General features: G+C 45.5%; 1 protein-coding gene across 1 annotated transcript; it reads right to left on the reverse strand.

Annotated features, from left to right (window-relative positions):
• Nucleotides 1-5406: 5406 nt before the first annotated feature.
• Nucleotides 5407-9271, reverse strand: LOC139541043 (insulin gene enhancer protein ISL-2-like). Its single transcript, XM_071345211.1, has 6 exons — nucleotides 9090-9271; nucleotides 7460-7679; nucleotides 7010-7242; nucleotides 6565-6851; nucleotides 6169-6330; nucleotides 5407-5956 (listed from the first exon to the last, which is right to left on the reverse strand). Exons 1-6 carry the CDS (start codon nucleotides 9235-9237, stop codon nucleotides 5879-5881), a joined length of 1128 nt encoding a protein of 375 aa, XP_071201312.1. The 5' UTR covers nucleotides 9238-9271; the 3' UTR covers nucleotides 5407-5878.
• Between the last annotated feature and the right edge of the window lie 3617 nt (nucleotides 9272-12888).

Here is a 12888-nt window from a genome sequence, read left to right on the forward strand (position 1 = left end):
GGCTCCGGCAGATCCTGTCTGGTTGGCGGCTCCGGCAGATCCTGTCTGGTTGGCGGCCCTGGCAGATCCTGACTGACGAATGGCTCTAGCGGCTCCTGACTGACGAACGGCTCTGACGGCTCGGGACAGACGGGCGGCTCTGACGGCTCGGGACAGACGGATGGCTCAGACGGCGCTGGGGAGACGGATGGCTCAGACGGCGCTGGGGAGACGGATGGCTCAGATGGCGCTGGGGAGACGGATGGCTCAGATGGCGCTGGGGAGACGGATGGCTCAGATGGCGCTGGGGAGACGGATGGCTCCGATGGCGCTTGGCAGACGGCCAGCTCTGACGGCGTTGGGCAGACGGACAGTTCAGGCGCCGCTGGGCAGACGGGCAGTTCAGGCGCCGCTGGGCAGACGGGCAGTTCAGGCGCCGCTGGGCAGACGGCAGACTCTGGCTGGCTGAGACGTACTATAGGCCTGATGCGTGGTGCCGGAACTGGAGGTACCGGGCTGAGGGCACGCACCTCAGGGCGAGTGCGGGGAGCAGGAACAGGGCACACTGGACTCTCGAGGTGCACTATAGGCCTGGTGCGTGGTACCGGAACTGGAGGTACCGGGCTGAGGGCACGCACCTCAGGGCGAGTGCGGGGAGAAGGAACAGTGCGTACAGGGCTCTGGAGACGCACAGGAGGCTTGGTGCGTGGTGCCGGAACTGGAGGCACTGGGCTGGAGACACGCACCATAGGGAGAGTGCGTGGAGGAGGAACAGGGCTCTGGAGATGCACTGGAAGCCTGGTGCGTGGTGTAGGCACTGGTGGTACTGGGCTGGGGCGGGAAGGTGGCGCCGGATATACCGGACCGTGAAGGAGGACACGCGCTCTTGAGCACCGAGCCTCTCCAACCTTACCAGGTTGAATGGTCCCCGTAGCCCTGCCAGTGCGGCGAGGTGGAATAGCCCGCACTGGGCTATGCAGGCGAACCGGGGACACCACCTGTAAGGCTGGTGCCATGTACGCCGGCCCGAGGAGACGTACTGGAGGCCAGATATGTTGGGCCGGCTTCATGGCACCCGGCTCGATGCCCAACCTAGCCCTACCAGTGTGGCAAGGTGGAATAGCCCGCACTGGACTAAGCACGCGTACTGGGGACACCGTGCGCTCCACCGCATAACACGGTGTCTGACCAGTACGACGCCCTCTCACTCCACGGTAAGCCCGGGGAGTTGGCTCAGGTATCCAACCCGGCTTCGCCACACTCCCCCCCCCCCCCAAGACATTTTTGGGTGAGCCTCTCGGGCTGTCAGCCTCTCTTACGTGCTGCCTCCTCAATCCACCGCTCCTGGGCTGTGGCTGCCTCCTTCTCCTCCCGAGAGCGGCGATTCTCTCCAACCTTAGCCCAGGGTCCTTCTCCGTTGAATATTTGCTCCCAAGACCATTCCTCCTGGTACCGCTGCTTCTGTTGCTGCTGCCCATTTCCACGCTGCTTGGTCCGGGTTTGGTGGGTGTTTCTGTAACGGTTTTCTTCCATAGGTGAAGGAGAGGACCAAAGTGCAGCGCGGCTAGTGTTCAACATGTTTAATAAAGAACAAGTGAAACACTACAAGCAACATACAAAATAACAAAATGTGCAAAAACCGAGACAGACCTATCTGGTGCAGACAAACACAGAGACAGGAAACAAACACCCACCAAAATCCCAACACAAAACAAGCCTCCTATATATGATTCTCAATCAGGGACAACGATTACCATCTGCCTCTGATTGAGAACCATATTAGGCTGGACATAGAAACAGACAAACTAGACACACAACATAGAATTCCTACCCAGCTCACGTCCTGAACAACACTAAACAAGCAAAACACATAATAACTCTGGTCAGGACGTTACAGCATCTTTCAGGACCTGAGCGCTGTAGCCCCGATTCAAGAAGCGATTCTCCAATTCAGCAGATTTGACACTGTAGTCTGTTTCCTGATCGCAAATTCTGCGGACTCTTTGGAATTGGCCATATGGAATGTTCTCTTTTAGCCTTTTGAGGTAAAAGCTGTCTTTTTGCAGATGTTCCTGGTATCATATAGGATCATTTTTTATTTTGTTTCTATGTCTGTGAGCTCTGTGCTGTTTTATGTGGCATCTTCTAAGAACAAAGAAAAATACCACTTAAGTTTTCAAATTGTGCACAGCTTGGAGCATTTTCTAGATTAAAGGAATTTAAAGCATGATTAAATAAGACTAAAGTAATTAAAAGTAATAATATAATGGATTTTTGTGATTTCCAACATGTTCTGTGATGGAAATGATGCTTCTACTGTTTTTGGAGAAAAATGACAGACTGCTTAGCATGCTTTGGCTAGTATTACAGCTAGCATATAGTTTACACTAAACACATAAAATATATATTTTTTTTATAATTCTACTACAAATTAAAGAATTTATAGCCTGTTTGGAAATGACTGACAATAAAATTGGAAAATTGGAAATCTGGGATTTCCCTCTATTAAACAGTAGCCATGTAATTGTGACAATGTAAAACAAACTAAAACAACTAAGAATAGCCTAATTGACAAATAACTTGCTGTCCATAGATCTCCACTGAAACATGAATATTTTTGCCATATATAGAGTTGAAGTCGGAAGTTTCCATACACTTAGGTTGGAGTCATTAAAACTTGTTTTTCAACCACTCCACAAATTTCTTGTTAACAAACTATAGTTTTGGCAAGTCGGTTAGGACATCTACTTTGTGCATGACACAAGTCATTTTTCCAACAATTGTTTACAGACAGATAATTTCACTTATAATTCATTGTATCACAATTCCAGTGGGTCAAAAGTTTACATACACTAAGTTGACTGTGCCTTTAAACAGCTTGGAAAATTCCAGAAAATTATGTCGTGGCTTTAGAAGCTTCTGATAGGCTAATTGACATAATTTGAGTCAATTCGAGGTGTACCTGTGGATGTATTTCAAGGCTTACCTTCAAACGCAGTGCCTCTTTGCTTGACATCATCGGAAAATCAAAAGAAATCAGCCAAGACCTCAGAAAAAAAATTGTAGACCCCCACGTGTCAGGTTCATCCTTGGGAGCAATTTCCAAACGCCTGAAGGTACCACGTTCATCTGTACAAACAATAGTACGCATGTATAAACACCATGGGACCACGCAGCCATCATACCGCTCAGGAAAGAGGCGCGTTCTGTCTCCTAGAGATGAACGTACTTTGGTGCAAAAAGTGCAAATCAATACCAGAACAACAGCAAAGGACCTTGTGAAGATGCGGGAGGAAACAAAAGTATCTATATCCACAGTAAAACGAGTCCTATATCGACATAACCTGAATGGCCGCTCAGCATGGAAAAAGCTACTGCTCCAAAACCAGCATAGAAAAGCCAGACTACAGTTTGCAACTGCACATGGGGACAAAGATTGTACTTTTTGGAGAAATGTCCTCTGGTCTGATGAAACACAAATAGAACTGTTTGGCCATAATGACCATCGTTATTTGGAGTTTGGCGGAAAAAGGGGGATGCTTGCAAGCCGAAGAACGCCATCCCAACCATGAAGCACGGGGGTGGCAGCATCATGTTGTGGGGGTTCTTTGCTGCAGGAGGGACTGGTGCACTTCACAAAATAGATGGCATCCTGAGGAAGGAAAATTATGTGGATATATTGAAGCAACATCTCAAGACATCAGTCAGGAAGTTAAAGTTTGGTCGCAAATGGGTCTTCCAAATGGACAATGACCCCAAGCATACTTCCAAAGTTGTGGGAAAATGGCTTAAGGACAACAAAGTCAAGGTATTGGAGTGGCCATCACAAAGCCCTGACCTCAATCCGAAAGAAAATTTGTGGGCAGAACTGAAAAAGCGTGTGCGAGCAAGGAAGCCTACAAACCTGACTCAGTTACACCAGCTCTGTCAGGAGGAATGGGCCAAAATTCACCCAACTTATTGTGGGAAGCTTGTGGAAGGCTACCCAAAACGTGTGACCCAAGTTAAACAATTTAAAGGCAGTGCTACCAAATACTAATTGAGTGTATGTAAACTTCTGACCCACTGGGAATGTGTTGAAGGAAATAAAAGCTGAAATAAGTCATTCTCTCTACTATTATTCTGACATTTCACATTCTTAAAATAAAGTGGTGATCCTAACTGACCTAAGACAGGGAATTTTTTGACCTAAGACAGGGAATTAAATGTCAGGAATTGTGAAAAACTGAGTTTAAATGTATTTGGCTAAGGTGTATGTAAACTTCCGACTTCAACTGTATACATGTCTAGTTAGATACCTTGCTTTGAAGTAACCTACCTTATCCATTTCATCCCTGATTTATTGAATGAGGGAATATATATATTTTTTTGACTATTTGGTTGTAATGTTGAAAAAGCCTGCACACCCAGGAGCTAACAGTGCAGTTCTATGTGGGGGGCTAAGTGCCTTGATCAAGGGCAAAACGGCAGGAGGTGTTAGGTCTACATGGGATCAGACACAGCAGCTTTCCAGTGCCAATATTGCTTACTTTTTCATGTAGGCTATAGTAATAGTCATGAAAATGTGGTTAAATGTCATGGAGAGTAACAGTGAATAATCAGAGGTCTCTATAGTTTTATGTGAATTTCGGTGAACATAGTCTAATGGACCGACTTCGAAAAAGACAGCTCCTATACTTCTTCCATCCCAAGTCAAGCACTGCCATGCAGTGATGCAGCTAGTCAAGATGCTCTCAATGGTGCTGCTAGTCAATATGCTCTCAATGGTGCAGCTGTAGAATGACTTTTGGGATAAAGAGACAAAGAGAGATGAGGTAGCACTCTATTCTTCATACAAGAAGTGTATGAAAGAGTTAAAAACTTATAGATGAAAATGAGTGAACATGTATTTGTTTGTTTTGAGTGGGAAGTGATAAAATGTCTGAAAGACATTATGGGAGAATGCATGTAGTGGTAGTGGGAGCTGTGACGTTGAGAGGGCTCGTACAAATGGGCATGCAAAGCAGACATACAGATTGTACTAACAGAGTCCCTCGAAGATGTCGGTCTGCAATTTTCACACAGCCTAGATGGATTTTAGGGTTATTGTGTCAACTTGTTGTTCGATCTTGCACCTTTGCCATTGAAGAACTGGAAAAAGTTGCCCCCTTGTGGGGTGATATGGCCATTAACATTATCTGCCTGCAGCAGGATTGCTGAAACACAAATGCCTTTTTCTTTAAGTCAAACAGGAAGAAGGAAGAAGTTGTTCAGATTTGCTTTCTACAATAATAGGTTTCACACTAGAGTTGTTGTTAAGTGGATGAGGAAGTAGACAGAGTGAATAATCATTTCCATGACAACCAATCAGAAAATATCAATCAGTTCAGAATCCGAGTTTCACAGTTAGGAGTGAAATATGTTCCAATAGAGATGACATCTGACGGCTTGGTTTTGTGGAGATTTAATTAATTCCCAAACGCAAACTCCCAGACTGTGACTATACAAACAGACTGTGTTTAAATCACATGTTGACAGATCACACCATAGTCTGCCAGAAGATAAAGCTTCATGTGATGACTGGAGGTCTGGATGAAACCTCATGGTCGAAAACCACTGTGTGCTGCATGGGCCATAGTATAGTGGAGCACATTTTGTTTTGTCTCATTGATCCATAACCTTTAATCCATTTACCCATACAGAAAACAGAACGTGCAGAACTGGGACCCAAATGATGTCATCTTTTTTTCCCAACACAACATTCTCCTGTTTGGGAACTAGTTTAATAATTATAGCATACATTAAATAACTAATTACATGATTTACAGCTGCTTGAAGCCCCTTCAGATTAGACACAGGGTCTTGAGAACTCTGCATAGTTACAGTAACAGTTCAGTGAGGATGTTGGGATGGTGGCTGTCTAGATAGTCAGAATGGTGACGGGCCGCTCATCACCCTGCTGCGGTGGACAACCCAGGTCTTCTGAAAAACACGTTGTCTGAGGGGAAGTGAAAGAGAAATTATGAGTGTTGGCCAACACAGTCAGGGCTGACTAATGGAACTGGATAAAGGAGTAGCTAATACCAATCAGTTATAGTCTCAATCTACAGTATAAGGTGTAGGTCTAAGGTTAGGTTGTTGCAGTCATAATCAGGGTCTGATATGTCACACAAAGGGTCATTACACTACCGGATACACACTCTGATTTACCTGGGGAATATGAGTGAGGGTCAGCTCGTCGTGGTCAGCTGAGAGCTTGATTTGGCTGTCAAGTGGTTGCCATGATGACTCATAGACGTAAATCTGGAGGGCAAAGTCAGGGGGCTCAGGAGAGAGGACCACCATCGGTCTGGCTACAGTACACAGCAGGGCCTGGAACATAGTGAGTGATGATCAACTGTGTTCACAGACAGACAGACAGACAGACAGACAGACAGACACACACACACACACACACACACACACACACACACACACACACACACACACACACACACACACACACACACACACACACACACACACACACACACACACACACACACACACACACACACACACACACACACACACACACACACACACACACACACACACACTACTCACTGTAAAGTCCGAGTCTGACACTGGTGTGCCTCCTTTTTTGGAGTGGCTCTTCTTGTCCTTGCAGCGTTTGTTCTGGAACCACACCCTGATGACCCGCTTGTTTAGGCCAGTCAGCTGACTCAGCTGGAGCTTGACCGCTGCGTCGGGCCGGGGGGTCTGGGAGTAGCAGGTGCACAAGTCTTTCAGCTGGGTGTCACTGAGGACGGTACGCACTCGCACCCGCACCCCTCTACTCCTACCCCTGTCCAACCACCTTCTCTCCCAAACTCCTCCTCTTCTCCCTGACCCTGACATAGGTGAGAATGATTCAACTTAACTTAAGGAACATTAAACTTACCGATTACAGGGAAAGATGAGACAGACCTTTGAGACAGTTTCATAATTATCATTAACTCTAAAGGAAAAAAATTCTCAATATTTTATTATGCATATAAACTTCACAGACCTTTTCTTTTCTTTAGTGTGTCTGCTTTTTGTATCTGTTGCTCTGGCCTCGTGTGCTCTGCCTGGCAGCATGGTCCTCCTGGTCCCAGGGTGAAGCTATCCCCAGGCATGAGTAATGCACCACAGAGCGAGCAGTGCAGACAGTCAGGGTGATAGTTCTGTCTTCCTGCCCTCACAACCAGGTCAGAGGACAGTACTGCCTCCCCGCAGCCTCCACACTTCTCTGCAAATAGTCTAACACACACACACAAATCAATAACAAAGACATTCAGATGGTTAAAAGTTACAAAACTAAAGATTGGAAGCTGTTCACAAACATACACACACACCATCAACAAACACATTCAAAGAGTTAAAAAATACAAACATAATATACACACTAAGTTGACCTTACAATGTTCATCTTTATCGTTACAACTTCTCTACTGTCCCACCAAAGCTGCTGACTCACCGTGCATAGTCTGTCCTACACAAGGTCCTCCCGTCCCTCAGGAAGCAGCTGACACTCTCTCCCAGGGGACAGTGGCACTCGTCACAGTACAGACACCCTGTGTGCCACTGCTGGTTTGACCCAACCCGTAGCACCACAGGGTCTCTGATGGACTCTCCACAGCCAGCGCAGGGCCATACCGCCCCCTGTGGACATGACTTCTCATTGCACCCTGGCCCCACTGGAATTACAGGGAATACTGTACTGAAAATGACCTTTCCGTGACATCAACATAAACATTGTGAAGTTTTAGTCTTTCTTACAGCATGTTCATGATAAGAGACTTATATCTTTTTTCATAATCAACAGTAATCAAGAAGAAGTCAACGAGGGAACATTAAACTTTCAATCTTTACATTTCTCAGCAAACACGTTCTCATCTCACTGGTGTGTTTAGGTTACAGGTTTTATCTAGTAACATTATTTGTATCATATATATATATAACGAATGAGGAAAATACTGAATCTGATGTATTCAGGTCGCTCCTACCAGGTGGTGAATCGCATCTCTGCATGTCTGGCAGACATATCAGTGTGGATGACGGATCACCACCTCAAGCTGAACCTCGGCAAGACGGAGCTGCTCTTCCTCCCGGGGAAGGACTGCCCGTTCCATGATCTCGCCATCACGGTTGACAACTCCATTGTGTCCTCCTCCCAGAGTGCTAAGAACCTTGGCGTGATCCTGGACAACACCCTGTCGTTCTCAACTAACATCAAGGCGGTGACCCGTTCCTGTAGGTTCATGCTCTACAACATTCGCAGAGTACGACCCTGCCTCACGCAGGAAGCGGCGCAGGTCCTAATCCAGGCACTTGTCATCTCCCGTCTGGATTACTGCAACTCGCTGTTGGCTGGGCTCCCTGCCTGTGCCATTAAACCCCTACAACTCATCCAGAACGCCGCAGCCCGTCTGGTGTTCAACTTTCCCAAGTTCTCTCACGTCACCCCGCTCCTCCGCTCTCTCCACTGGCTTCCAGTTGAAGCTCGCATCCGCTACAAGACCATGGTGCTTGCCTACGGAGCTGTGAGGGGAACGGCACCTCCGTACCTTCAGGCTCTGATCAGGCCCTACACCCAAACAAGGGCACTGCGTTCATCCACCTCTGGCCTGCTCGCCTCCCTACCTCTGAGGAAGTACAGTTCCCGCTCAGCCCAGTCAAAACTGTTCGCTGCTCTGGCACCCCAATGGTGGAACAAACTCCCTCACGACGCCAGGTCAGCGGAGTCAATCACCACCTTCCGGAGACACCTGAAACCCCACCTCTTTAAGGAATACCTAGGATAGGATAAAGTAATCCTTCTAACCCCCCCCCCCCCCTTAAAAGAGTTAGATGCACTATTGTAAAGTGGTTGTTCCACTGGATATCATAAGGTGAATGCACCAATTTGTAAGTCGCTCTGGATAAGAGCGTCTGCTAAATGACTTAAATGTAAATGTAAATGTATTCAAAACCAACTATAGCAATCAAAACTTTAACCTCAACCATAAGACAATGATTATAATAAAACATAATTATGTGTACATGATACAATATAAACCTGTCACTTTTTATTATTATGTAAATTACAACACGTTTATCAAACTCACATTTGCTGGTATTGCTGTGGTGCTCCAAGGTTTCCCCCGGTAACATCAGGGTGTATTCTGACAAGACATCAACTGTCCCCAGTGAGTGGAATTCTGTCTGAGCTGGACTCAGTAGGCTCTCTCCTGACATTGGTCCGTCACAAAGCATGGCTCTGCACAAGTGTCTTGGAGCAACACTCAACCTTCTCAATTTTATAGAGATGTGCAACGCCCCCACAACCACCACATGTTGGCAAACACACACACACACACACACACACACACACACACACACACACACACACACACACACACACACACACACACACACACACACACACACACACACACACACACACACACACACACACACACACACACACACACACACACACATACCTACTCTTCAAAGCAATCTATTAAATTAACTCTCAACAAACACTCCTCCTCCCTATTAGTAAAACAATGCAACAGTACCCTTCCCTTGGGTTATTAAAATCAGACCTAATTTGCGCTGGGCTCTGAGTAGAGGAGGCTGGTGGGCACAGATGGGCTGAGATGGGGGAGGGAAGGATGGGGGCATCCATACCAGAGATAACATTGACACCAGTGCCAGCCTGTGCGCTGATGAAAATTCAAGGTCTTTATTTTTTCCCCTATTAATGAACTTTCGTTTGATCGTTATGATTTTGCCACCTGGATTTGCACCTTAACTAAAATATATACTTTTATTTTTCAATATAAGTGTTGATTTTTTTTACTCTCATTTTTTTACTCTCATCAGGGGCAGGAGTTTTCCAGGGGTGTTTTCTGGCCATTTGACCTGTCTGGGTAAATCCCTACAGGAACGTATATATCCTGTAAACTTCTGTGTCCTACCAAACAAGCACCATTCAGTGCTGCAGTAGTTACACTGTCACACAGTCCTTCAGATGGGACTCCGCTCTCAGAGTTAATACAATAGGCCCCCTTTGCTGTTGCACCTCTGCTGTGCTACTGCAGGCATGGTCTCTATTGTTAGGGCAGTGCTTTGTCCTTGGATCCTCCCTCTCGTAATGAATCTGTCCCCATAGGTCAGGACCACTAAACTTGTTGCTGGTGTCTGTGGGCAATTTCCCTCCCAATTTGAGTCAACACATACACACGTAACACACCCCCAACAGTTGTGCATCTGCACCAAAAAACGAAATTGATCCCGACAGCTTGTCTCGCTCTCTCTCTCTCACACACACACACACACACACAAACACACACACACACACACACACACACACACACACACACACACACACACACACACACACACACACACACACACACACACACACACACACACACACACACACACACACACACACACACACACACACACACACACACACACACACACACACACACACACAAAGCAAAGGAAGCCTCTCCATGTCCCACTCTGTAACGCCTCTTAAAGTTATTTTACCAGGAACAATTAAAACCATCCAGGGCGTGTGTAAGGGAGGAGCTGCCTCTTGATGAATACTCTACATACTGTACTGATCAAGCCCTGGGACACGCCCACTAATTTACACAGCCAGGCTGCCACCAGCGTCATCCCTAACCTGGTCCTCCCCTTCCCCACACTCTGGCTAATGGAAACACGGAGCAGCGGAATGAAGTGGCCAGCTCTTTTAATTTGCCGGCCGTATAAAATAACAGAATTAGGTATGTATATTAATCAAGTCAGAAGACATTTGGCCGTGTCTCTGTTCCTCCTCCTTCATCTCCTCCTGTGTCCTGCTCATTACTAATGAAAGTCATCTACAGGGGCAATGAGACTGAGTGGAAGGGAGGGAAGAGGGACCACATAAACTTGTTGTGATTTACTCACGTTTGTATACATGGCAATTTGGCAGAGCTGTGTAATCTGTAGGTGTCCTGTACAGAACAAAGAAATGAATGAGAAACATGCAAATCTCTCACTCCTTCTGATTAATTAACCCTTTCTGTTGTTGGCTGGATTAATTGGACCGTGTGTGTGTGTGTGCGTGCATGCGTGTGTGTGTGTGTGCGTGCGTGCGTGTGTGTGTCCGTCCGTCCTATGGGCAGTATAGTATCAGCAGCCCTATATTGCCCTAAAAAGGCAAAACACAGTAACTACGAATGTGGTCAAAAATCTTTGATCTGTTGTAATGGCCAGGTATATTATCTGATGAATTTGGTATTTCTTTCCATCATCAGAAAGCACAGCATTATTTTAACTGTTTACGTAGACCATACACACATTTACATTTCTGTGTCACCAGAGGATTTTAGCTCCACGGATAAATTACAAGATTGTATTAGGGATTTAAATACTTGGATGGCTCACAACTTCCTCCAGCTAAATCAAGACAAGACAGAGGTACTTATTGTTGGAGTCAAAGCACAGAGAAAGAATCTAGCCACATATTTTGATTCACGGGCAATAAAGATAAAACACCAGGTAAAAAACCTAGGTGTTATTTTAGATTTTGAACTCAATTTCAAATCACACATTAGGAATGTAACCAAAATATATTTTTTACCACCTGAGGAACATTGCGAAGGTGCAGGCGTTTCTCTCTCAGGCTGATACAGAGAGACTCATCCATGCTTTTATTACAAGCAGGCTTGACTACTGTAATACTCTCCTGTCTGGTCTACCCAAGAAAGGCATTGGTCAACTGCAAAGCATGCAGAATGCTGCAGCACAGGTACTGACCAAGACCGAACAGAGAAACACATTACACCGGTTTTAAGGTCTCTGTACTGGCTACCTGTGAGTTTTAGAATACATTTTAAGATTGGTTTTTAAATCAATCCACGATTGTGCACCCCAATACATGCCAGACATGTTTTTAAGTTATGTACCCAGTAGGTCCCTCAGGTCCTCTGGCACTGGCCTTTTAACTATCCCAAAGCCAAGAGGCATGGAGAGGCAGCCTTTAGTTACTATGCCACCAGCCTCTGTAATAGCCTGCCAGAGAACCTGAAGGGGGCCGAAACTGTGGACATTTTTAAAAGAGATCTTAAAACACTCATGTTTAGCTTTGCTTTTCCTTAGGGTGCTTTTTAGTTATTCAGTTTTTATTGTTATTCTTTTGTTTTTTTATCCTCTTATGTTTGATGAGTAGTAAATGTTTCATTTTATTGTTTTTTCCTGTGAAGCGCATTGTGTTGCATTCCATATCTGAAATGTGTTGTATAAATAAAGCTTGATTTGTTCTGATTTGATGAAAAATTTCGATTTTGTCCGATTTTGCAATAATAAAAAAAACAGTAGTCACTGCGTTTTGCCTTTGTTAACCATTTTAACCTGTCATGTCAGCACTTGTCACAGTGACAAAGGACAGCATGTGGCACTCCACCATATACGCACACACACACACACACACACACACACACACACACACACACACACACACACACACACACACACACACACACACACACACACACACACACACACACACACACACACACACACACACACAAATACAGATTCATCACAGCCCCACACAGCACACTTACATAGAGGACATCAGGGTACCTTATACCAGAGGCATTCAAAGAATGACAATCTGTGGCTGTCACAGAGTGCAAGACAATTTACAAAGTTATGATTGAAATGATAGAGTTATTACAGTACATGAAGAAAAACCTTGTATCCTCCTTATCAACTGAATTCCTATCATACCTGCTGGAATTTTGACCACACAAGGAAATTGAAGGAAAACAAAGAGGAGACAAATCGAGAATACATGCTCATGGTCACCTTTATATCTCTTTTTATATCTCTTTGAGCCTACTGGAGCCTACTCAC

Source organism: Salvelinus alpinus, chromosome 16 (genome assembly GCF_045679555.1).
Source record: "Salvelinus alpinus chromosome 16, SLU_Salpinus.1, whole genome shotgun sequence".
NCBI classification, from domain to species: Eukaryota; Metazoa; Chordata; class Actinopteri; order Salmoniformes; family Salmonidae; genus Salvelinus; species Salvelinus alpinus.